Source organism: Loxodonta africana, chromosome 22 (genome assembly GCF_030014295.1).
Source record: "Loxodonta africana isolate mLoxAfr1 chromosome 22, mLoxAfr1.hap2, whole genome shotgun sequence".
In the NCBI taxonomy this organism is placed as follows: Eukaryota; Metazoa; Chordata; class Mammalia; order Proboscidea; family Elephantidae; genus Loxodonta; species Loxodonta africana.
The window spans coordinates 33,118,708-33,146,328 of NC_087363.1; the positions used below are offsets into that span (position 1 = coordinate 33,118,708).

General features: G+C 40.5%; 1 protein-coding gene across 5 annotated transcripts in view; it reads left to right on the forward strand.

Moving 5' to 3' along the window:
- Positions 1 to 27,621, forward strand: part of CHCHD6 (coiled-coil-helix-coiled-coil-helix domain containing 6) — a 327,253-nt gene that overhangs the window by 12,288 nt on the left and 287,344 nt on the right. For all 5 annotated transcript variants that reach the window (XM_064274780.1, XM_064274782.1, XM_064274781.1 and 2 more), the window contains exons 2-3: positions 20,520 to 20,658; positions 24,824 to 24,893. In XM_064274780.1, coding sequence (XP_064130850.1) covers positions 20,520 to 20,658; positions 24,824 to 24,893 — 209 coding nt within the window. The remainder of the gene's footprint in view (positions 1 to 20,519; positions 20,659 to 24,823; positions 24,894 to 27,621) is intronic.

Consider the following 27,621-nt stretch of genomic DNA (forward strand, 5'->3'; position numbering starts at 1 on the left):
ATTTACCCAGTTTTTCTGTCTCTTCCTGCCTTCTTGACTTTGTTTTTGGGCAGGTGTTGCCCATTTGATCTTGTATGCTTGATCTAAGAAGCACATTCCTCATGTGTATTATCATTTGTTTTATAGGCTTGCCAATCTTTGGCTGAAAGGTGAACTTCGGAAGGCTTCAGTTCTGAGTTAGAAGAGTGTCCGAGGGCCGTAGTCTTGGGGGTTCCTCCAGTCTCTGTCAGACCAGTGTGTCTGGTCTTTTTTGTGAATTGATTATTTGTTCTACGTTTTTCTCCTGCTCTGTCCAGGCCTCTCTGTTACAATCCCAGTCAGCAGTTGGTAGTGGTAGCTGGGCACCATCTAATTATTCTGGTCTCAGGGTTATATAGGCAGTGGTTCATGTGGCCCTTTAGTCCTTTGGGCTAATTGCTCCCTTGAGTCTATAATCAATTTTTTTCACTCTCCTTTGCTTCAGATAAGGAAGCAAAGCTTTTAACACCCCAGATGCTATTCACCAAAGCAGGATATAGAACATTGTCTTTAAAGAACTGTGTTGTGCCAGTTGATGTAGATGTCCTCCAAGTCTATGGTCTTTTGCCTTCAAGCCTGAGAATTTCATTTGGTGAGGTGTTTAGTTATGTCTGAGAGGTTTCCCTGACTGTGCCACTTGTGTGCTCTATTATTTATATTAATATATGAGAAGTACCTACAGTCATGTATTTAGAAATTACCACCATCAAACCTGTGTCTGAAAACCTGGTGGCATAGTGGTTAAGAGCTATGGCTGCTAACCAAAAGGGCGGTAATTTGAATCCACCAGGTGTCCCTTGGAAACCCTGTGGTGCAGCTCTACTCTGTCCTTCAGGGTCACTGTGAGTCGGAATGGACCCAGCTGCAGGGGTTTTTTTCGTAACCTGTGTCTTCAGGTGGGTGTGTTCCCTTACCCCCTCCCTCACCTCTTGGCATATCTATGTGTCCATTCTATTGTTGAAGGATTACCTGTGCTATAGGAGTTACCATAAACTCAAAACCAAATTCATTGCTGTTGAATCGATTCCAACTCACAGTGACCCTATAGGACAGAGTAGAACTGTCCCATAGGATTTCCAAGGAGCGGCTGGTAGATTTGAACTGCTGACCTTTTGGTTAGCAGCCAAACTCTTAACCGCTGTGCCACCATAGTTGCCTTTTACTCTTGCGATGCTCTCAGTGTCTTCTCTTGCCTTGGTGCTGACTTCCCGCATATTGTGTATTGCCTTTCCTTTCACCAGTATTAGCACATGTCTACTATCTCTTTCGTAAGTTTTCCTTCCCTCCCCTTCCCATCCCTGGTAACTGTCAAAGAGTTTTTTCTTTTTTTTTCCTGCGTGCAAACCTTTTGTTGTTACTTCATTAAAGCAGTCTCATACAATATTTGTCTTTTTGCAGTTGACTTATTTCACTCAGCATAATGCCCTTCAGATTCGTCCATGTTGTGAGATGTTTCGCAGATTTGTCACTATTCTTTATCGTTGTGTGGTATTCCATTCTGTGTACGTACCACAGTTTAAGCCATTCATCTGTTGATGGGCGTTTAGGTTGCTTCGACCTTTTTGCTATTGGGAATAGTGCTGCAGTGAACATCATGGCTCTTATTTCTTTAGGGTATATACCTAGGAGTGGGATTGCTGGGTCATATGGTATTTCTATTTCTAGCTTTTTGAGGAAGTGCCATACCATTTTCCAATGGTTGTACCATTTTACATTCCCACTAGCAGCGTATAAGGGTTCCAATCTCCCCACGTTTGTTGTTTTCTGTTTTTTTTTTTTTTTATTATTTGTACCAGTAATGTCCAGGTGAGGTGGTATCTCATTGTAGGTCATTACCTTTAAACGGGAACCCTGTCACTATGCTAAGGAGCCCTGGTGGCACAGTGGCTAAGTGCTCAATTGCTAACTGAAAGGTCAGTGATTTGAACCCACCAGTGGCTCCAGGGGAGAAAGATGTGGCAGTCTGCTTCTGTAAAGACTGCAACCTTGGAAACCCTGTGGGGCACTTCTCCTTTGTCCTGTAGGGTCTCTGTGAGTTGAAATTGACTTGATGGCATTGAGTTTGCTTTTGTCACCATGCTGGCTTGCTCATGTTTTGGAGGCCTTGCTCCAAGGGTAAAGCCCTAGTGATGCAGTGGTTAAGAGTTTGGCTGCTAACCAAAAGGTCGGCAGTTCGAATCCACCAGCTGCTCCTTGGAAACCCCATGGGGCAGTTCTACTCTGTACTACTGGGTCGCTATGAGTTGGAATCAACTTGAAGGCAATTTTTTGGGGGGGGTTTGCTCTAAGAGTTTCAGAGTTCCTCTGCTCCAGCCATGAGCTTTATTGCCCCCTTCTGGAGTGTGGACAGATTACACCCTTTCTCTGGTCTGTCCTTAGGCAGGCTAATGCCAGAGATTTCCTTATTTTTCTCTTCAGATGCAACCTGTTGTTGCTTCCTGTGCAACTTGTCTATTTGCCTTTGGAGCTGATCTACTCAGATGGACTTAGAATACTGCGTACACATAGAGCAGTGCCATCTCAGTGTTGTCATTCCCTCTTTCTGGCAAGCCAGACTCAGGGCCTTGCTGTCATCTTTTCCCCCATCTATTGCTTTAAGACTTCTTTCAAAATCCACCTTATTTTAAAATGCCAACTGTTCACAATTTCTCATGTGTCCTTCCAGACTTTTTCCAAGTCTATATATACAAGTATACGCTTCGCTTTTTTATAGTACAAATGAGATCATATTGCATATACTGTTCTGTAAATTGCTTTTTCTGCTTACCCTGTGTCCAGTCAGGTGCCAGGTCTTAATGATTTGCTTCATTAGTATCTTTTGTATACATCCCCCGCCCTTCACTCCTTCAATTGTTAACGGTTTTTAGGCCTATTACTCCTGATTTGTACCATGTGGTAGCTACCCTGCCTCCAGCCCCTTCATGATCTCTATCTTACTTGCTTGGCTAGACCATTTTTTGCAAAGTGAAGGTCATGATTGAGTCCTTGCTTAGGAGCATAATCAGTGGCTCCCAAATGACTGCAGAATAAATTCCAGACTCCTTAACTTGACATTCCGGGCCATCACCTAGTGGAACCCCAGTAACGTTTCACATCTTATTTCCTTCATGGACTTGTGCTGTCAGACTGAACTCTGGGACTTCTGTGAGCTTTCTCCCTCTGTGCCTTTGCTCATGCTGTTCCTCCGCCTGGAGTGCCTCCCCCACTTGCAGCCTTTATTTGCAGTCATCCGGTCAGGCCTAACTCAAATGCCCATATCCCTTACAGCTATAACTGCTGGTTCCCTTAAAACTCCTGGTGCACTTTCACTGAGTTTCTCTTACCTGACGGCTTGGTGGCTTGTATTCTCTGTGTATTTGTCTTACCTGTCCTATGTGACCATAAGCACTTTGAATATCAAGTTCATGGCTGTTATATCTTTACATACTCCATTGCACTAGTACAGCGTATGGACCTGGGCCTTTAGTAAATACGTATTTAATTCATGTATGCCACCGACATTTGAGCATCTACGGTGTGCTGGGTACTGTTTAGGCATTGGAGATACCGTAGAGCAAAACAGAATTCTTGCTCTCATGGAGCCTGTATTCTGGTGGGAATGACGTAACCAAGTCATGGAGTGTATACTATGTCAGGTGGCCGTAATGGCCGTACTGCTGTGACAAGAAATGAAGCCAAGTCAGGGAGAGAAAGAGGAGTTGTGGGAGTTGTGATATCAAGCAGAGTCAAAGAAGTGAGTAAGTCCCTTTGGGCATGTGGTTGAAACCTGCTTTGAATTTGGTTGGTTTCCCCTGGCTTTCTCCTAGAAACCTTGATTCCTCTTCTTTTTATTGTTGTAGCTGTCCCTTTTAGAGGCTATTCCAGCCCGTGACTGCTGCTTAGCAAGTGCTTCTTCCTTTGCCCTTGTTATGGGACAAGCACGTTTTTGCTCTCCACAGCAAACTAGCACAGCGGCTAAGCCTGTGGCCCTGGAGCTGGGCAGGCTGGCCAGAGGTCTGTCTTGTACGCTCATAGCCCTGGACCTTGGGCAAGTTCCTTAACCTTTCTGTGCCTTGGCTTCTTCAACTGGAAAATGGGCATTGTGTTGTGGTTAAGGGAGGTAGTCTGTACATAGTGAGTGCTGAACGAATGTTATTAAATAGTAGTATTAGCAGGGTATCGCAATTCATAGTTTTTATGACTGTTATTCTTCATTTTATTGGGTCAGCTGGACTCTGCTTATTTCTATCCAAGTTCTTCCATTCAGAAATTGATAATTTGTATTTTTTAAAGCAGCCCTCTCTAGCCCAGCCTTATTGGTCCTGGGGAGACCATATGACTTGCTTGTGGACTATATGTTTTCATAAGGAAACCTATAGCCCTCTCTTTGGGTACTTGCCTCTAAATTCACACTTAAAAAAATTCTTTTATTGTAAAAATGCATGTAACTAAGCATTTGCCAATTCAGCATTTTGTTACATGTACGGTTCCGTGACGTTATGTTCATCATGTTGTGCAAGTATCACCAACTTATTCTACCACCATTAACAGAAACTCAGTGTTTCCTAAGCACTGAGTCCCTTTTCCCTCTTCGTTTCTCTCATTCATGGTAACCACTAATAACTTTGGTCACTATGTATTTCCCTGTTGTAGGTATCTCATATAAGTGGAATCAAAAATATTGTCCTTTTGTGAACACTTATTTTACTTAGCATGGTGTTTTCAAGGTTCATCCATGTTGTAGCACATGTCAGAACTTCATCCTTTTTTATGGCTGAGTAATATTCAGTTGCATGAATATACCATATTTTGTTTATCCACTTATCTGTGGATGAACTTTGGTGGGTCGTTTCCACTTTTTGGCTATTGTGAACAGTGCTGTAATGAACATTGGTGTAGAAGTATTTGTTTGCATTCCTGCTTTTATTTCTTTCAGGTGTATACCTAGGATTGGGATTGCTAGATGATATGATAGTTTTATGTTTCACTTTTGTTAAAAAAATATTTATTTTTGGTGGCGATGTATACAACCAAATGGTACATCCATTCACATGAACAGTTCAGTAACATTGGTTACATACTTCATTGGGTGTCACAATTCTGTACATGTATTGTTTCATCACTATTAATGTAGGCTCTCTGCCCCTTAAAGTTCTCATCAGTGCTTTGGATTAACTGTTGTCAGTTTATATTTATACAGATAATTCTTTATATAGACTGCTATGCTTGAGGCAAACGTTTTTTAATATTTTTATTGTGCTTTAGGTGAAAGCTTACAGCCCAAGTTAATTTCTTGTTCAAAATTCTATACACATACTGTTTTGTGACATTGGTTGCAATGCCCACAATGTAACAGCACACTCCCCTTTTCCACCCCGGGTTCCCCGTGTCCATTCGTCCGGTTCCTGTCCCTTCGTGTCTTTGTGTCTTGCTTTTGGGCAGGAGTTGCCCATTTGGTCTCATATATTTGATTGAACTCAGAAGCATGTTCCTCACGTGTTATTTTTTGTTTTATAGGCTTGACTAATCTTTGCCTGAAAAGTGGGTTTCAGTTCTCAGCAGAGAATCCAGGGGTCATAGTGTCAGGGGTTTCAAGTCTCTGTCAGACCAGTAAGTGTGGTCTTTTTTCATGAGTTTGAATTTTGTTCTACATTTTTCTCCAGTTCTGTCCAGGACTTTCTGTTGTAATCCCTGTCAGAGCAGTTGGTGGTAGTAGCCAGGCACCGCTAATTCTTCTGGGAGGCAAACATTCTTTATTAATTGGGCTAAACTTTAGTTTAACGATGGCTTCATGGGATAGTTTCGATTCAAGGTTTAAAGATTATTTCTGGGCATTAGATTCTGGGGCTCTTCCAGTCTCAATGGATTCAGTAAGTCTGGTTTCCATATAAATTTGAAGTTCTGTTCCACATTTTCCTCTTTTTGATCAGGATCCATCTATTGAGTCCTTGATCAAAACATTCAGTAGTGGTAGCCAGGTACCATCAGTTTCTCCTGGCCTCATAGTAATGGATATAGTAGTTTATGGAGGCAGATAAACCTGTAGCCCATTTTCTTCTCTAATTCCTGGGTCTCCTTCTTCCTCTGCTGTTCCAGGCAAATAGAAATCAATTTTTGTATCTTAGGTGGCTGTTCACAAGCTTTTAAGACCCTAGGCACTACTCATGGAACTAGAAGGTAGAACAGAAACTCTAAAAACGTCGTTAGGCCGATTGACTGGATAGACCCATGATGTCATGACCCTAAACCTTTGAAGCAATAAAACTAATCCTATGAAGTGTCTAGTTGTACCTAAGTAGTATCAACAGGTGCAGCCTTTTTTTTGGCTGCTATTGTAATTTTTTTTTTTTTATTGTAATTGTAAAATTTTATAAAATACTTTATTTGCCATTTCACCCTTTTTCCCTCCTGATGTAGAACTGAAGCATAACAGCTACAATAGTCTGGTTGTGTAACCATTGCCCTTAGGCGTTGCTAATTTTCCCATCACTGCAGACAAAATCCACTGCTTCCCAGTAAGTTATTCCTCCCCCTCCCCCGCACCCATTACCACTAGTAACCATTGATCTCTATGTAATTATGTATTCTTGTCATTTCAAATGGAAACCCTGGTGATTTGGTTTTGTCATTTCAAATAAGTGAAACCATACAATATTTGTTCTTTTGTGTTGTCTTATTTCATTCTACATAATGTCTTCGAGGTTCATCCGTGTTATAATACCCCAAACCCACTGTTGTCGAGTTGATCCCAACTCATAGCGACCTCATAGGGTTTCCAAGGCTGTAAATCTCTACAGAAACAGACTGCCACATCTTTTTCCTGAGGAGCCCCTTCAGTTTTCTTTAAGGCTGAGTACTATTCCATTGTGTGTATGTGTGTGTGTGTATCACGTTTTCTTTATCCATTCATCTGTTGGTGGGCACTTGGGTTGTTTTTTATCTTTTTGCTACTGTGAATAATGCTACAGTGAATGTTGGTGTACATACCTAGGAATGGAATTGCTAGGTCATATGGCAATTCTATTTTTAATTTTTTGAGGAATCACCATACTGTTTTCCACAATGGTTGTACCATTTTATATTACTACCAGCAATGATTAGGCTTCCAAATTCTCTACATCCTTGCCAATACTTATTTTCTTGTTGTTTTGTTTTTATCATAGCCATCCAAGTGGGGGCGAAGTAGTATCTTATTGTGATTTTGATTTGCATCTCGAATCTACCAGGTGCTGCTCCTTGGAAACTCTGTGGGGCAGTTCTACTGTGTCCTAGGGGATTGTTATGAGTCGGAATCGACTTTACAGCGAGGGTTTTTTTTTTTTTTTTTTAATGTCTAATGACATCTTTTAGATTAGACATCTTTTCTTGTGCTTGTTTGCCATTCGTATATCTTTGGTGAAATGTTTATTCATGTCCTTTGCTGATTTTTTTGATTGGGTTGTTTGTCTTTCTGTTGACTACAGTCATGGAGTTAGAAAATTGGATCTAGGTTCCCAGATACATTTGTTAGGACTGAAGTGCTGAGAACTCTTTGTGCATGTGTGAGTCAGATTGAGGCATGGGCCCCTCCCTGGCCTGCGCTTGCTTGCCTCTAACTTCTGTGTCCCATAAGCGTGTTCCATAAGCCTTTCCACCCAGGCCATAGCTGAGGTCTGCCGGCTGGAGAGAGTCCCTCTTAGATCCTACTCTGCCACTGGAGACCTATGGAGGCTTCAGCAAAGTGTGTCATGGTGGTAAAAGGAAAAGGCCACCTCTTCTTGGGATCCCATATTATTCCAAGATGAGGATAGTTCCAGATTTGAGCTACAGGATGTTAGAACTGGAGGCACTTTAAAAAGAAGCTGATCTAACTTAATCTTGTAAGATTTCGTAACAGATTCAGAGAGAGGAAGGGACTTGCTCAAGGTCACAAAGTTATGTGTAAACCACTTAGAACTGTGCTTCATTGTACATCATAATTTATTATTATTGATTTGTTCACGTATTTTTAAGCACCCAGCATTTGCCTAGTATGGATAGTAACTGATCTTTGTATACTGCATTACAGTTTCACAGCATAGCTAATATTGTTTACCCTGCAACAAGTACTTTACAAGGATTGCTTCATTTAATCCTCACAACAGCCTTCCAGTCAGTACCATTAATTATTTCTGTTTTGCAGATGAAGAAACTGACTTAACAGTAAGAAATCACTTGCTGAAGTTCACACAGCTAGTCAGCATCTTTGTAGGGATTCACATCCAGGCCTGTCTGACCCCAGCGTGTTTTATCCCTGAGCTTTAACACACACCCACTTTTTCACATTCAGTCCAGCCTTGAGGGAGATCCCCATTTCATAGGTGAGGAAAGTGGGGCTCAGAGAAGCTCAACACCAAGTCAAGCTCACACAGCAGGAGAGCAGCGGAGATCTCTTACCTGCATTCGTCTGGTTTTGACTCTCCATTACCTGACCACACAGGGCCCGCTGTGGCCAGCTCTGATGGCACAGTGACCAGTGGGCCTCTGGCACCAAGTTCTCAGACCTGTCTGGCTTTGGGGCCCTCCCTTCTGGTGCCGTTGGTAAGGGAGCATTGCCCAGATGGTGTTTATTCTTGCTTGACTACTGTGTGTGTATGTGTATTTGTTGATTAAAAATATTACTTGCTGTATTTTGTAGCAACATTAAAAAATATTACAAATCTGTCATTGCCAGCAAGAATCTTGCCAATGTTTTCCTTAACCCTCTCTCACCAAGTGGTATGGTTCAGCTGATGCCAGCTGGGCTGGGAACAGTAAATTGGACTCTGCCACTTACCTGTGTAGAATCTTCCAGTTGCCTCCTCTTGCCCTGGGATCAAATTTGAACTGCTGACTAGGGCTTCGAACTGGTTCATTCTGTCTTGAATGTCTGCTGAGAATTTCCATTTTTAACAAGTTCCCTGCTGAGAATTTACATTTCCACCCCAGATATACTGAATCAGAATCTACAGTTTAACAACATCCTCAGGTGATTCTAATGTATAACTTGCTGGGAACTTGTTAGACATGCAAACTCTCAGCAGGGGTTCCAACCAGAAAGAACCGGTTCGAAGCCCTTCTGACGCTGGCCAGTCAGGGCTGGTACAGCCTTGTCTTTGCCTGCGCTCTGACCAGATGATCTGGTAGTCTCTGTCTTCTCACTCACTGCGCTTGAGCACACAGGCCTTCTGTCAGGGCCTGGGACACACCATACTCACTCCTTCTGAGAGACCTCATAGTTGCTCTCCCCTCTGCTGGGAACTAATCATTTTCTCCCAGATGTAAATGTGGTTGGGGCCTCCTCATTCAGGAGTGGGGAGTCTTAGCGTAAATGTCTTCTCCTCAAGGAGGCCTTCCCCATCTAATGTGGCTTCCTGTACACCCTCAGTGTGTGGCCCTTAGCCTGTGGCTGACTAGAGTAAGAAATGGGTACTCGGGCAATGCTTAGAGGTTCTTCTTCACTGTCCAGTACATTGACTTGTGATGGGTCTTAGTTGCTGCAACTGCAGAAAAGGAGGGACTCTTTCCTCTTTATGATCTGGAGCTTTATACCTGCAATCATCCTAATTTGTTACCCTCTCCAAATAGTTTCTCTTTTCTTGATTTCTCTTTTTCTGTCATTCTCACCCAAGTTTTCGCAGTAACTTTTTATCAAAACTCCTTTTTCTTCTTAACCTTTTGTCCTGTGCTACTGCTGCAGGCCCTTACCACTTCATGACCAAGGAACTCTTCCCTATAACACCATCAGTTCCTCTTCTAAAAACATTCCTGGTGTTATTTCCTTGCTCAGAAACTTTCAGCAACTTTGCATAGAATTGTTCAGGCCCTTCTGCCTGACTTTGCAGCTTCTTCCTGTGCCAGGTTCATCTAGTTCCATCTTTACAACCCACACCTTCCAAAATGAGTGACAACCACTCTGGTCTCTTACCCTCTGCGCATAGAGCATCCCCCCTTGCCCTGCCTTGCACTGTGCTAGACCTTCTTACCCCCCAACTGTAGCTTCTCTTCTGTCTGAATCCTGCTCCTGCCTTCAGGAACCTACACAGATCTACCATCCTTGGCTGTTCCAGGCTACTGGAGCCTCTTTATTTACTGTTTCTGAATAACAACCTGTCTGGATGGCTCATTTTTTTCTTTGGTCTTCTTTCTCTCTCCTTCTCTTTTTTTGTAACAACTTTATTGAGATATAATTCACATATAAAATTCCTCCATTTAAAGTGCACAATTAAGTAATTTTTAGAATATTGAGAGTTATGCAGTCATCATTGCAGTCATTCTAGAACATTTTCATCACCCCAAGAATAAATCTCATACCCTCTAGCTATCAGCCCCTAGTCCTTCCATTCTTCTCACCCCTAGGCATCTACTAATCTACTTTCCGTCTCTCTAGATTTGCCTATTCTGTACACTTCATGTAAATGGAGTCATACAACTTGTGGTTTTTTGTATATGGCTTCTTTCATACAGCATACTATTGTCAAGTTTCACTTATGTTGTAGTGTGAATCAGTGTTTAATTCCTTTCTTATGGCCAAATAATATTCCATTGTATGGGTATATTACATTTTATTCATCCATTCCTCAGTTGATGAACATTGGGCAGTTTCCACATTTTGGCTGTTTTGAATAATGTTGCTGTGAACATTTGTGTACAAGTTTTTGTGTGGACATGTGTTTTCACTTCTCTTGAGTGTATACTTAGGATTGGAATTCCTGGGTCAAATAGTAACTTTGTGTTTAATTGATTGAGGAACTGCCAGATTGTTTTCTAAAGTGGCTGTACCATTTTGCATTCTCACCAGTAATGTTTGAGCAATGTTCCAATTTCTCCACATCTTCAGCAACACTTGCCGTTATCTGACTTTTTGATTAGAGCCATCCTGGTGGCTGTGAAGTGGTATCTTACTGTGGTTTTTATTTGCATTTGGCACTGGGTATATAGTGGTTAATGATATTGAACATCTTTTTATGTGCTTATTGGCCATTTGTATATCCTTTTTGGAAACCTGTCTGTTCAGATTCTTTGCTACTTTTTAATTGGGTTTTTTAATTTTTATTATTGATTTGTAAAGATGTTTTATATATATTCTTAATGCAAGTCCCTTATGAAATATTTGATTTGCAAATATATCCTTCCATTCTGTGGGATGTTTCTTCTTTAAAAAATTTTAATTACGGTAAAATATGTACAGCATAAAATTTGCCATTTGAACCATTTTTAAGTGTATAATTTCAGTGGCATGAATTATATTCACAGTGTTGTGCAACGATCACTATTTCCGAAATTTTTAATCACCCCAAACAGAAATTCTGTACCCATTGAACAATAGCTCTCCCTTCTTCTCTCCCCCGAACCCCTGGTAACCTTTAATCAACTTTCTATCTCTATGAATTTGCTTATTCTGGATATTTCATATAAATGGAACCATACAATATTTGTCCTTTTGTGTCTGGCTTGTTTCACTCAATATAGTATTTTCAAGGCTCATGTTATGTTGTAGCATGTGTCAGAACTTCATCCCTTTTTATAGTCGAATAATAATCCATTGTATATATGTACCACATTTTGTTTATTCATTAATCTGTTGAGGGAGACTTGGGTTGTTGCTACCTTTTGGCTATTGTCATAGTGGTGCAGTGAGCATTGGTGTACAAATCTCCGTTTTAGTACCTGCTTCAAGGCTTTTGGGCATATGCCAAGGAGTGGAATTGCTGGGTCATATGGTAATTCTGTGTTTAACTTTTTGAGAAACTGTGATGGTTTGGGTTATGTGTCAACTTGGCTGGGCCATGATTCTCAGTGGTTTGGCAGTTATGACGTGGTTTGGCAGCTATGTAATGTTGTAATCACCAGCATAATGAGATCTGATATAATGTAATCACCTGCCAATGAGATCTGTTGTAAGCAGCCAATCAGTTGAAAGGGAGTTTCCTTGGGTGCGTGGCTTACATCCAATGTGGATGGACTTTCTGGCAAAGCTTGCTGGCTTTTGCTTGCTCTGGATCCTGCTGCCGGCTCTTGTTTATCTGACCTCCGATTCTTGGGACTTGAGCTAGCAGTTTACCTGCCAGTCTTGGGATTCATCAGCCTTTATAGCCTGTGAGCCAGAGGCCTGCTGTCTGACCTTGGATTCACTAGCCCTTACAACTACGTGAGTCTGGAGAAGCCTCCACCCTAACCCACGGACTTGGGACTTTCTAGCCTGTACAACTGTGTGAGCCATTTCGGTGCTATGACTCTTTCTGTGTATTTATACCCTTCACTGGTTTTGCTTCTCTAGAGAAGCTAGCCTAGGATAGAAACCATCGAACTATTTTCACTTTTAACTTTCATGATGGTGCTCTGTGAGGCACAAAACTTTAAAGTTTTCATGAGGTTCAATTTATCTATTTTTGTTTTTAGTTGCTTGTGCTTTTGGTGTCATATCTAAAAGAATCCATTGCCAATGTAAGGTCACAAAGACATACTACTGTGTTTTCTGTAAGAGCTTTATAGTTTTAGCTCTTACATTTGGGTCTTTGACCCATTTTTAGTTAAATTATATATATGGTCTGGGGTAGGCGTCCAACTTCATTCTTTTCCATGTGGAGATCCAATTGTCCGAACACCATTTATTGAAAAGACTATTCTTTCCCCACTGAATGGTCCTGACAGCCTTGTCAAAAACCAGTTGATTGTGGAACAGAGTTCAGGCTCTTAAACAGTTCACACTTACTGGACCTGTTGAGTCTAGAGCACTCCCTGAGACTATTGCCCTGAGATACTCTTTAAACCTTGAACTGAAACTATCCCCTGAGATCACCTTTTAGCAAAATAGCAGATTGGCACACAAAATAAATGTTATTACCTGTGAGTATAGTGCTCCATTAAAAAACTATCTGTATGAGACCAAATGGTTAACAGTTACTCTAAAGCAAAGATGAGAAGATATGGGGCAGGGAAACTAGAGTACTGGAAATGGAGCAACCAGAACACAGTTAAAGAGCATAATGACACATTGTGAAAAATGTAACTAATGTCACTGAACAATTTGTATAGAAAATGTCAAATGGGAACCTAATTTGCTATGTAAACTTTCACAGAAAACACAATAAAATATTATTAAAAAAATCGGTTATAGATATCTGGTTTTCTTTCAGGAGTCTCAGTTCTGTTCCATTGTCCTGTGTCATTAATTTGCTGTTTGATTTCTTTGTATCTTAAATACTATAGAAGCTCTATTATTATTATCTTCAGTTACTAAAGAAATGTTCATGATAAAAAATTAAGACAGAATGTCAAAAGTGAAAGTCTTTACTAAAAACTTCTGGAACTAAGAGAGTAATTTAGCAAAGTTGCAGTATACAAGGTCAACACGCACATCAGCTGCGTTTCTATACATCAGCAACAGGAAATCTGAAAAGGAGTTTAAGAAAACAACTTCATTTACAATAGCATCAAAGAGAATAAAATATCTAGGAATAAGTTTACCCAGGGATGTGAAAGACTTATACAATGAAAATTATAAAACACTGCCAAAAGAGAACAAAGAAGATGGAAAAATGTTCCATGCGCATGGATTGGAAGACTTAATATAGTAAAGATGTCAGTACTACTAAAGGTGATCTACAGATACAACAATCCTGATTGAAATTCCAACAGCATTCTTTACAGAAATGGAAAAACTAATCCTGACTTTGATATGGGAAGATAAGAGACTCCGAATAGCCAAAGCAATTTCGAAGAAGAGGAACAAAGTAGGAGAACTCGTACTTCCTGACTTTAAAACATGTTACACAGCTGCAGTAATGAAAACAGCCTAGTACTGGTTTAAATTGACACGTATACCAATGAAATAGAATTGAAAACCCGGAAATAAATCCAAACATCTATGGTCAGTAGAATTTTGACAAGGGTGTGAAATCCATTCAGTGGGGGAAGGAATAGTCTCTTTGACAAATTGTGCTGGCAAAAGTGGATTTCCACTTGAGAAAAATGAAGCAAGATACAGACCTCATACCATACACAAAAAACTAATTCAAGGACCTAAAGGCTAAATCTTAAACCATAAAATTCTTTTAAGAAAATATAGGTACCAAGATTTGGGACCTAATTTTTTTCAGTGATAGATTATCAAACACAGCAATGAATACATGAGCAACAGAAAACAAAATAGATAACTGGGACCTCGTAGAAGTTAAATACTTATGTTCATCAAAAGACTTTACTGTTTATGCTGAGTGAAATAAGTCAATCACAAAAAGACAAATCTTGTATGGTCCCACTATTATAAAAAGTCAAGAACGGACACACACCGCAGTGTACTTTGATGGTTACCAGATATGGGAGGGGGAGAGAAGGGGAATCACTTTCTAGATAGTAAAAAAAAAAAAAAAAGATAGTAGACACTTGTTATTTTTGGTGGTGGGAAAGGCAATACCAAATATGGGTGAAGACTTCACAACTTGACCAAGATAAATGAAGACACAAGAAAAGGGGACAATTTTGGTAAATGCTATAACATATAATTTTGCAGCAACAGTAATAACCAAAAAATATTGTGTGGTTACATAGATATGCATGCATATATGTGTTTAGGAATGCACATGTATGTATGCACATGTGCATGTATAGGTGTATCTTAGGCATATACGTATACATGTTTGTGTGTGCTGCATATGAATCCATATATATAATAAAGCACATAGTAGGCACAGTTACGGAGACTTCCTAGACATAACAACTTGTGGAATTGGATTACTGGGTTAAAAGACTTAGGACCATAGTCTCGTGGGACAACTTAGTCAATTGGCATAACAGAGTTCATATAGATAATATTCTACACCCTAGTTTAATGAGTAGCATCTGGGCACTTAAAAGCTTGTGAGCGGCCATCTAAGATACAACTCTTGGTCTCACCAGACTGGAGCAAAAGAGAATGAAGGAAACCAAAGACTCAAAGTCTCCAGGACTAATAGCCAACATGAACCACAGCCTCATCTAACCTGAGACCAGAAGAACTAGGTGGTGCCTGGCTACCACTATGGACTATTCTGACCAGGGCACAATACAAGGTCCCAGATAGAATGGGAGAAAAATGTAGAACAAAATTCAGATTCCTGTGGACCAGTAGAAACTAGAGAAAGCCCTAGGACTATCGCCCTAAGATATCCTTTGAATTTGGCACTGAAGCTGCTCCTGGAGGTCACCTTTCAGCCAAATAATACATTGGCTTATAAAATGAACAATATCACCCATGAGCAATGTACTCCCTTAAAAAACAACTATGTGAGATCCAATGGTCAACATTTACCTAAAAGCAAAGATGAGAAGGCAAGGAGGGGAAAAGAAGCTAGATCAGTGGAAACAGAACAAAGGGAATGGAAATAATGAGAATGCTGGTACATTATGGACATTGTAACCAATGTTGTGGAACAATTTGTATCAAAAAACCAAACCAAACCCAGTGTCCTCAAGTCGATTCTGACTCACAGTGACCCTATAGGACAGAGTAGAACTGCCCCATAGAGTTTCCAAGGAGCACCTGGCAGATTCAAACTGCCGACCCTTTGGTTAGCAGCTGTAGCACTTAACCACTACACCACCAGGGTTTCCACAATTTGTATAACACTTGTTAAATGCGAACCTAATTTGCTATGTAAAAATTTCACTAAAACATAATAAAATATATATAAAGAAAGACTTAGGAGTAAAGAGACAACCTATATACTGGAAAAAAATCTTTGGGAATGCTACATCTGATAAGGGTCTCGTATCTGCAATATAGAGAAAATTTCTGGAACTTAAGAACAAAAAGACAGCCCTATCAAAAACTGGGCAAAGGACATGAACAGACAGTTCACTGAAGAGGTTATTCAGATGGCCAACAGACACAGGAAAAGGTTCTCAGTGTCATTAGCCATCAGAGAAATGTAAATTAAAACCACAATGAGGTACCATTTTATTCCCACTAGGATGGATGTCCAAGATTTAAAAAAAAAAAAAAAAGAAGTGTTGGAGGGGATGTGGAGAAATTGGAACTCTCATCCATTGTTGGTAGGAATACAAAATAGTACAACTATTGTGGAAAACAGTCTGGCAGTTTCTCAGAAAACTAGAGGTAGCCATATGACCCAGCAATTCCACTTCTAGGTATATATCCTAGGGATCTGATAGAAGTGACATGAACAGACGTATGCACACCTGTGTTCATCCCAGCACTATTTACAGTAGCAAAAAATTGGCAGCAACGTAAGTGCCCATCAGTGGATGAATGGATAAGTAAAATGTGGTACATACATACAGAGGAGTACTACTCAGCAATAAAGAAAAATGAGTTCCCAAAACACCTTGGAACATGGATGAACCTGGAGGACATTATGTTGAGTGAAATAAGCCAGTCACACAAAAAAGCAAACATTGTATGTTCTCACTTTTATGAACTGATATGAACAAGTGAATACACAGAAACTATGTTCATTAGTGGTTACCAGGGATGGAGGAAGAGGGGGATTCACTCTCTGGGTAATAAAAAAAAAAAAAAAATTTTTTTTTTTTTTTTTTTGTAATAGACACTTGTTATTTTACTTTTTATTTGTTAACATATACCCATAGACCATACACCAAGAATTCCTACATGTACAATTCATTGACATTGATTACATTCTTCAAGTTGTACAGCAATTCTCACTCCCCTTTTTCAAACTGTTCCTCCCGCATTAACATAAACTCACTGCCCCCTAATCTTCCTATCTAACCTCTTGAGTTGCTGCTGTCTATTTGATCCCATATAGATAGTTCTTAAAAGAACATGTTCACTGTTAATCAAAAGTTTAAAAAAGGTTCACGGTGAAAAGTAAGTCTCTTCTCAGTTCCTGAGCTACTAAATTTCTTTGTCCTGAGGCAACCACTTCTACCAGTTCAGTCTGTGTCCTTCCAGAGATCTTTTATGCACACACAATCATTTTACATATCTAGTCCTTTTTTCCCACTTTTACGTGCTTTGGCAACTTGCTTGTTTAACTTACTATACCTTAGAGGTTGTTCTCCGTGAGTCTATAGCAAGCTTTCTCATTTTTTAGTGCTGCGTAGTATTCCACTGAAATGGATGCCATAATTTATTTAGCCAGTTTGCTATTGATGGATGGAACCCTGGTGGCGCAGTAGCTAAGAGCTATGGCCGCCAACCAAAAGGTCAGCAGTTCGAATCCACCAAGTGCTCCTTGGAAACTCCATAGGGCAGTTCTGCTCCGTCCTACAGGGCCACCGTGTGTCAGAATCAACTCGATGGCAACAGGTTTGGTTTTGGGTTTTCTACTGATGGATATTCAAGCTGCTTCCAGTCTTTGACTACTATGAACAATGGTTCAGTGAATATCCTGTGCATGCATTGTTTCCTCCATGTGAGAATGTATCTGTGAGATATAATCCTAGAAGTACTAGGTAAGATGGATAAGTGCATCTTAAACTTTTATTATTTATTTAAATTTTTATTGTGCTTTAAGTGAAAGTTTACAAACCAAGTCAGCCTCTCATACAAAGACTTATATACCCTTTGCTATATACTCCCTTAGTTGCTCTCCCTCTAATGAGACAGCACGCTCCTTCCCTCCACTCTCTTATTTTCATATCCATTCGGCCAGCTTCTGACCCCCTCTGCTCTCATCTCTTCTCCAGACAGGAGCTGCCCACATAGTCTCATGTGTCTGCTTGATCCAAGAAGCTCACTCTTCATCAGTATCATTTTCTATCCCATAGTCCAGTCTAATCCCTACCTGAAGCTCCAGACAGGAGCTGCCCACATAGTCTCATGTGTCTGCTTGATTCAAGAAAGCTCACTCTTCACCAGTGTCATTTTCTATCCCATAGTCCAGCCTAATCCCTACCTGAAGAGTTGGCTTTGGGAATGGTTCCTGCCTTGGGCTAACAGAAGATCTGGGGACCATGACCTCTGGGGTCCTTCTAGTCTCAGTCAGACCGTTAAGTCTGTAGACACTTGTTATTTTTGATGATGGGAAATGTAACACCAAATGTGGGTGATGCATACACAGCTTGACAAAGGTAAATGATGTCACTAAAAAGTACACAAGAAAAAAGGACCTGTTGATAATTGCCATGGCATATATATACATATAATTAAAAAATATATGTATGTATGTAGGCTTATATGTGTATAAGTGTGTATATAGTTGACACATATGTATATGTATATGCATCTATGTACGTGCACATATATTCATATATATAATAAAGCATATGGGGGAACAGTTACAGATATTTCTTAGACATAACCAAATGCCTTGTGGAATTGGATTTCTGCATTTCGAGGGTTAGAACTATAGTCTCATGGGACATCTTGGTCAGTTGACGTAATGTAATTCATACACTTTAGTTTGATAAGTAGTGTCTGGGATCTTAAAAATTAGTAAGCGGCCATCTAAGATACAACTATTGGTCTGTGCTTGTCTGGAGCAAAAGAGAAAGAAGAAAACCAAAGACTCAAAGAAGAAACTAGTCTATAGGAAAAATAGTGTACACCAACCCTGGCCTCATCTATCCAGAGACCAGAAGAACCAGACGGTGCCCAGCTACTGCTATTGACCCTTCTAATTAGGGCCACAGTAGATGGATCCTGGTAGAATAGGAGAAAAATGTGGAATAGAACCTCACATTCCTAAAAACGAAAACAAAACAAAACAAAAAATTCAGACATACTGGACTGGTTTAGACTGGAGGACACCCCGAGACTATTGCCCTGAGATACTCTTTAAACCTTGAACAGAAACTAACCCCAGAGGTTACCTTGTGTCTAAATAACAAATCAGCTCATGAAATGAATATCACCTGTAAGTACTGTGCTGCTTTAAAAAATCACCTATATGAGACCAAACAGTCAACAATTACGTTAAAACAAAGATGGGACTGTAAGGGAAACTATGTTAATGTAAACAGGACCAACAGAACAGAAATAATGAGAATGTTCACAAATTGTGAAGAATGTTACCAGTGTCACTGAACAACTCACGTAGAAATTGTTGAATGGGAACATAAACTGCTTTGTAAACCTTCATGAAAAACACAAATACTTTAAAAAAAAAAAAAAAAAGCAAAAGTCTTTGCCCTATCTTCTCTGCCCCCACTTTCAGGGGATGCCTGTTGCAAACATCTTGGTATGTAACCATGCAGACTTTCACCTCTGAACAGATACATATATATCAACAAGGGTATGTCCATATATGTGCAAATTAAAATGCATGTTCAGATTTGTGAATGTATACATGCGTATATTCTCATTCAGCTATATTTATATTTGTTAGCATCTTTATAATTTATAATATCTTTTTACAGAATTGAAGTAAGCATTCTATGACTTTTTAAAATCAGCTGTATATCCCATACATTCATTCTTTCAGTGTATACATATCTCACCTCATTCTTCTTAATGGATGCATAATGTTTCATAGGCTGGATATACCATGATTTCTTTCACCAGCACTCTAATGTTGGATGTTTCTACTGTTTTTTTTTTTTCTGTTTCCAGCAATGCCATGGTGAACATCCTTGCATGTTTCTGTATATGTGTGAAAGTATTTTTCTTGGCTAGTATATAGAAATGGAATTGCCGATCGTGTTTTTTGTCTTAAAGTAATTTTTAATCGCTTCCCTTAAACCATGCTTTATGATGCCTTGCATATATTAGACACTTAATAAGTATTTCCTGAAGTGAACTCTAAAGGGCTTTTATGCTGAATTTATCCCTAGCTTGCTTTTTTTTTTTTTTTTTTTGCTATTTCATCTCAGTAAACTGTTTTATGACACCCTCATGCCTATTTCACTTTCTCTAAAATGAATAAAAGTTTTGGTTATCCAGCCTTCATTAGGGGGAACTAAGGTTAAATGAGTCAAGCAATATTTTGATTATCTACTGTATGTGTGGCACTGAAGGGTGTACGGAGTAATGAGATGCAGCTCCAGCTTTCAAGGTTTTTACAAGCCATTAGGGTAAAGCACGTAGGAGGTATAGCACTTCCCCTAGAGGCACAGATGTGATAATGAGAGTTTAAAAGAAGTGGAGAAATGATACTTGGTTTCTCTCAGTGCAGATTTTACAGAGAAAGGTGCACTGAGAAGCCCTTAAAGGAAGGGTAAGATTGGGGCAGGTTGAGATGCCTGGGAGTGGAGTGGAGGGCGCTGGTGGTGGTTCTTGGTAGAGGGGACCACGTATGGGAATTTAGAGGAGGTGAGAAAAGTGAGAACTCATTTTCTACTGGGTCCAGGGTGTGTGTAGGGAAGTAGGAGGGGATGGAGTTGAAAAGCTAAGCAGGGGACATGTGGTAAGCCTGGAATTCCACACATAGGAGATTGGCATTTATCTGGTAGGCACCGGGCCACCATAAGAGGTTTTTGAGAATTGTATTATTGGAGTTGGTCTTGAGGAAGCAGCTTATGCAGTAAACCTGAGGCATGAGTAACCCAACCCAAAGGGGAGCCTTAATTCCCAGAGGTTCTGATCTGCCCCTTTTCCCATCTCTAACTTCTTCCCACAGCTGTCTGATCATGTGGTTAACCGTATGAAGGATTCCAGTCAGCCTTCAAAAGTGGAGCAGCCAACCCCTCCACCTAGTACTCCACCTCCATCTTCTGCATTTGATTCTCTAGAAGGCAAAGCTAAAGCCCCTGAGAAAGGTATGGTGGATTGCAACGATTCTATGGAGAGGGGTTGTTTTGTGGGGGAAGAGAGGGTGAAAGGAATGGGAAACAACATCCTTGTCAGAATATATTTTACTGTGAATGTAGCTCCAGTTTATTTCTGAGTGATGTGAGCAGCTCCTTTCTGATAACCGCTTTCTGGGGAAGCATGGCTTTCTGCACTTGACAGATGCTGTCAGGAGCAATGAAAGCAGCATGCTTTAGTCAAAGCTTTTGTGATTTTGGCCAGACTGTTTTCCCTCACTCTGTTCAGTTTCTCCATATGCAGAAAATGAGGCAGAAGGGCTTGGTTTGACAGCTCAGGTAAGAAGTTGCTTTTAAGCAGCCTTAAAAGAAGCATAACCATTACTGTTCACTTTGGTGTAGTTCAAGGCGTTAGTGGGATTTACATGAATTGGCCAAGTAAGCAGGAATTAAGTCAATGACTTTGGCACCAACCTCTACCTCTCTAACCTGAACATTAAGTGGTCCTGGCTTGGCTCCTGGGGTAGTTTGCCCTTGGCTTCCTTGGAGGGGATCCCTCACCCTGTATCTCCTGGGAGCTTCTCTTCCCTAGCCCACTCTGGAGCTGGCACCCAAGCCAGACTGAAAACTAGTTTGCCTCCTACCCTATTGTGCTCATTACAGATGAAGACGTTTGCAGTTTTTTTTCAAATAACTACTTTTAGTAAACACAAAGGAACAAACAAAGATGTAAGGTACAAAAATATTAAGATATTGCAAAATAAAAAGTTCTCCAACCAACTGCTTGTCCTACTCAATAAATACTTCTGTATGAGAATCTGGGCCTTCTCTGTCATCTGTAACCTGATTTTTAAAAATTGGTTGGTTAGAGGAGCTGTGCCACTACTGATGATAAGCTCCATCCAATAGTATTCATCTCATGCATAGCCTTGCACTAGGGTTTTCTTTTATACTGATCTTCTCTACAAGGTTATAAAAGTCTAGAAGGCAAGAACTATATACCCTGTTCATTCAGCATTTGCTGAATGCTAACCAGGAATCTGGTCCTGTGACTTGTGCTAGGATATGCTGATAGGTCAGACAGGGATCCCTGGCTTATGGGATGCATAGCTCTAGTAAAGGGGCCAGGTGTATAACCCAGTTGATTATTGTGTCCTGTGATAATGCAACACAGGAAGCATGCCTGGGGTCCATGGTGGCACAGAGGAGGGAGTGACTGATTATTTTAGGGAGAGCCTTCTGTGGAGGTGACATTTGAGCCGGCTGTTGAAGAATAGAGAAGTGAGAGATGGCATTTTAGGCATGGTGAACAGCTTGAGCAGAGGCATAGGGGCATGGTGCAGACTGGCCTGTTTGGGGCCTGTCTTAGGCTGGGTTCTCTAGAGAAGCAAAACTAGTAAAGAGTATGAGTATAATATATATATAGAGAGATTTATATCAAGGAAAAGGCTCATGCGGTTGTAGAGCCTGGATCATCCCAAGTCTGTGGGTCAGGCAGGATAGAGGCTTCTCCTGATTCACATAGCCGCAGGGGCTGGCGAACCCAAGGTCAACAGGTGAGAGAGCAGAGCTCTTGCTCACAGGCTGCGAAGACTGATGAATCCCAAGATTGGTAGGCAAGACCACAGGTAAGCTGCTAGCTCAAGTCCCGAAAACCAGAGGTCAGACGAACAGGAGCCAGCTGCAGGATCCAGCGCAAGCAAAAAGCCCAAGAACCTTGCCAGAGTGTCTGTTTATATTCGATGCAGGTCACATGCCCAAGGAAACTCCCTTTCAACTGATTGGCTCCTCATAGCAGATCCCATCACAGAGGTGATCACAACATCAAACGACTGCCAAAGCACTAAGAATCATGGCCCAGCCAAGCTGACACACAAACCTTAACCATCATAGGGCCCTACAAGCAGTTTCCTATCTCTGGAATACAAAGTACGGGGGAAGGGGTTGGGGGTGTAGATGAGGTTTCAGGGGCCGGATCATGGAAACCTTGGCAAGGTGGCCAGAGATCTCTGGCTTCAACCTCAAGGCAATAGGGTACCAGGGTTCTAACCCCTTGTATTGCCTACCTCGGCTTCCCACACACATCTGAGTAAACAAATACTCGTTTTTGGACCCTGAGTCTTTTTGAATATTTACCAGTGAAGGGGCAGAGGTGAGATTCTTGAAACCCACATTAGATGCCATCATTCTTTACCAAAAAGGGCTAACTCCCCAAATACGTCTAGCCTGCAGATGAGAGTGGTTGAAGAGGGGTTAAACTTGACCTAGTATACTTCAATAAACTGGATTAACTGCTTAGAGGGAGAAAGTGATGAAAAAAGCTAAAATTGCTGAAGTATATTATACACACATCAGTTTCAGCTTTGGAAGATAAAAAAAGAATTTGTTTCAGTTTTGGCAAGTTTTAGCGGTTTAAAAACCAAGAATAGGAGTTTGTCATTTGGCTTTAGTTATAACAAAATATTTTGCTGTTTTAATGATGGTGTAAGTGTAGAGTGTGGAATAGTCAGCACAAGTGGACTGTCTTGAAGTTGACTAATTTTGAGATTTTTCTTTAAAAGATCAGTTTTTGTGTTAATTTAGTGACAGGGATAAGGTTAGAAAAAGAAGTTAAAATTAAATTCTTCTTTCACACCATGCCCTAAAATAAATGTCAGAGAAATGAAAAGATTTAAATGTAAAACATGAAGCCATGAAAGTACAATAAAAAGTAAACTTTCTAAGCACAACATCAAACGAAGAAAAGTTAAGAAAAAAAGTGGAAAATGTGACTATAAGAAATTAGAGACAATTTCGAAATAATAAATAGGGACGGACTGGTAAGCTAAGGAAAATATTACATCATAAAACATTAGTAGCCTTAATACATAAAGAGTTCTTAAAGATCTTTAAGAAAGACAACTCAATAGAAAATGTGTACAAATGGTCATAAACCTATGAAAAGATACTCAACTAATACGTAAAGAAATACAGGTTAAACAAGGTATGTCACAAGGGAGCAGGGAAGTGGACGAGACTTGTTGACTGCAGGCAGTGTGGATGACTGCCACATTTTCTACAATGGGTAAATATTATTTCTGTAGTTATAAGGAAGGAAAATTATATAAAAAATGAAAATAAGTAGGATAAGTGATACCTCAGTAAAGCTGTTAACAAGCAAGTAAATAGGGATGGGAAACATTAATGTTGAAATAAAAACCTTGCAGTATAATATTTTTGTATTCACAGTTGAGAACCTGGCAGTGTTACTAAGGACAATGTTAAGTGTTCTTTCCTCACAGGCCAGGGAACCACCATTCCCATTCCTTCTGGAAGAGGTGATTTGAAAGTTCACATCATAAGATGATTAGTTCTGCAAGTACCTTCTGGAAGGGTTGAGTGCTTGGGCCTCTGAGTTCACCATTCCTTACAGGGTCTTGGGAGTGGATACCAAATCCTTGTATATTCTTCCACAAAGCCTGCTTCTTTTGTGGTGCTTTGTGCAGTTCTAGTTGCTTCTTTTTAGAAACTTATGGTGACGGTGTAGAAACTTCAGAGAAGGCCCTGTAAAGGTGTTGAGTGAGCTTTGGCTAAAAGATAGTTTTGAAGAATGAAAGCTGGGTGAGGGGTAGGGTAGTAATAAAACCTAGAGAGAGTGAATTGGATTTGCCCAGAAATTCTTTAATTTATGACATTCGGAAGGTAGACCTACTGTAACAACTTAAAGAGCTCAATAACACTAGAGGTGATAAACGTTTAAGTAGAATTAGGTTTATAATGGGGTGCTGGCAGCATTTAGGATTGGATATCTATAGAATGGGGTACTAAAGGCAATAAGATTTAGGGAGCCCTCCCCCACCCCCATGCCAAAACCACACTCCTGTGAAGCATAGCGTGGCTTCCCTCAGTCATTCCTGGCCTATGCTTAGATGACATAGATTCCAAATAGCTGTAGAGTGAGTAAGGATGGATTTGGAATGGTGCTGCCTGCTGCCAGCCACACACAGTAAACAGTCCCGGTGGCAGAGATACCCTGTGAGGGAGGGGGTCTTTATGACAGGTGCATCAGACTCTTCAGACTGGTTGAATAAAGAGGGCGTTCGTTCCATGTTGAGCCCCTTTCCCTGGATGACTGTTGCTAAGCTGTCGCTGATCCTGGGATGCTGCTGACAGGCATTTTCTCCTCTTCCCTTTGCAGAATCCAAACCACAAAGGTCAAAGAATAGTGGGGCAAAGCCCTCAGGGGCAAAGGAAGATCTACTCAGAAGGTGAGACCAAATTCTTCCCATTCATCCTAGGCCCTGTGCTCTGTCTTAGCTCCTCTTCCCTCATCGGGTACCCTCCCCTTGTGTGGAGGTCTTAAGAGTGTGTCCTTACATATGTTACCTTATTTGAGTCTCATGACAGCCCTCTGGTATAGGTGACACTGTTCCCAGTTTAAAGACGAAGAAACACCTAAAGGGAATGGGGGTGTTGGATGATAATATTCTTAAAAATTAATAAAAAAAAAGAACTGGGATCAAACAGTTGAGTGACTGGACCTTCTCTCTCTCTCTCTCTCTCTGTGTGCACGCATACCTTTAGAGATATGAAGAGTGAGCCCTCACGATTTTAACTGTAGTTGGCTAGATTAACTGGCTCGAGGCTGCTGTAAACTTCCCATCAGCAGGGGAAGCAGTCCCAGAGAGCTGGCCACATGTCTGCGATAGAACCTGTCCCTCTTCCTTGAGGCCTTGTAGAGGAGTGGTGGAGGGCACAGACGCTGTCATTGATGCAGGCTTGTGTCCTCATTTGGTGATGTGCTAATTCTGTGACCCTGGGCAATTACTTCATCTCTCTAAGCCTGTAAGGAGGTGATAATTTGAGTCCCTCTTTCACTGGGGTGGTATTGACATGGTTAAATATGTTGATGCACATAAAGCACATAAACACAGTGCCAAGCACCTAAAAAGTTCTTACTGTATGTTAACTGTAGCTGTCATTGTTGACTGATTTCTTCAACATCCTGAAGAAAATTTGCCTCTATATGGCCAAATCCACCACTCGTCTGTCAATGTGTAGTACTGTGGTTACTTGCATGTTGCTGTGATGCTGGAAGCTATGCCACCAGTACTTCAAATACCAGCAGGGTCACACAGAGTGGACAGATTTCAGCACAGCTTCCAGACTAAGAAAGGATGGGAAGAAGGACCTGATGATCTACTTCTGAAAAAATTGGCCAATGAAAACCTTACGGGTAGCAGTGGAATATCGTCTGATATAGTGCCAGAAGATGAGCCTCTCAAGTTGGAAGGCACTCAAAATACAACTGGGAAAGAGCTGCCTCCTCAAAGAAGAGTCTACCTTAATGAGGTGGATGGAGTCAAGCTTTCAGGATCTTCGTTTGCTGATGTGGCACGACTCAAAATGAGAAGAAACAGCTGCAAACATCCATTAATAATTGGAATGTGGAACGTATGAAGTGTGAATCAAGGAAAATTGGAAGTTGTCAAAAATGAACTAGAATGCTTGAAAATTGATATGCTAGGCATAAATGAGCCAAAATGGACTGGTATTAGCCATTTTGAATCAGATAATCATACAATCTACTATGCTAGGAATGACATATTAAAGAGGAGTGGCATTGCATTCATTGTCAAAAAGAACATTTCAGGATCTGTCCTGAAGTACAATGCTGTCAGTGATAGGATAATATCCATACGCCTACAAGGAAGATCAGTTAATATGATTATTATTTAAATTAACGTACCAACCATTAATGCCAAGGATGAAGATTTTTACCACCTTCTGCAGTCTGAAATCGCTCAAACATGCAGTCCAGATACATTGATAATTGCTGGCGATTGGTATGTGAAAGCTGGAAATGAAGAAGGATCAATAGTTGGAAAATATGGCCTTGGTGATAGAAATGATGCCAGAGATCACGTGATTGAATTTTGCAAGACCAGTGACTTCTTCATTGCAAATGTATTTTTCAACAACATGAACGGCGACTATACACGTGGACCTTGCCAGATGAAATACGCAGGAGTCAAATTGACTACGTCTGTGGAAAGAGACGATGGAAAAGCTCCATATCATCAGTCAGAACAAGGCCAGGGGCCAACTGCGAAACAGACCATCGATTGCTCATACGTGAGTTTAAGTTGAAGCTGAAGAAAATTAAAACAAGCCCATGAGAGCCAAAATATGACCTTGGGTATATACAGTCTGAATTTAGAGATCATCTCAAGTATAGATTTGGCGCATTGAACAGTAATGACTGAAGACCAGGCGAGCTGTGGGATGACATCAAGTACATCATACATGAAAAAAAGCAAAAGGTCATTAAAAAGAGAGAAAAGACCAAAACGAATGTTAGAAGAGACTCTGAACTTGCTCTTGAATGTAGAGTAGCTAAAGCGAAAGGAAGAATTGATGAAGAAAAGAGCTGAATAAATTTCAAAGAGTGGCTCGAGAAGACAAAATAAAGTATTAAAATGACTTGTGCAATGACCTAGAGTTAAAAAACCAAAAAGGAAGAACACACTCAGCATTTCTCAAGCTGAAAGAACTGAAGAAAAAATTCAAACCTTGAGTTGCAGTATTGAAGGATTCTATGGGCAAAAAATTGAACAACACAGGAAGCATCAAAAGAAAATGGAAGGAATACATAGAGTCACCATACCAAAAAGAATTGGTTGACGTTCAGCCATTTCAGGAGGTAGCATATGATCAAGAGCCAATGAATGGTACTGAAAGAAGTCCAAGCTGCACTGAAGGCATTGGCGAAAAACAAGGCTCCAGAAATTGATGGAATACCAACTGAGATGTTTCAACAGATGGATGCAACATTGGAAACACTCACTCATCTATGCCAAGATATTTGGAAGATAGCTACCTGGCCAACTGACTGGAAGAGATCCATATCTGTGCCTATTCCAAAGAAAGGTGATCCAACAGAGTATGGAAATTATTGAACAATATAATTAATAGCACATGCAAGTAAAATTATGC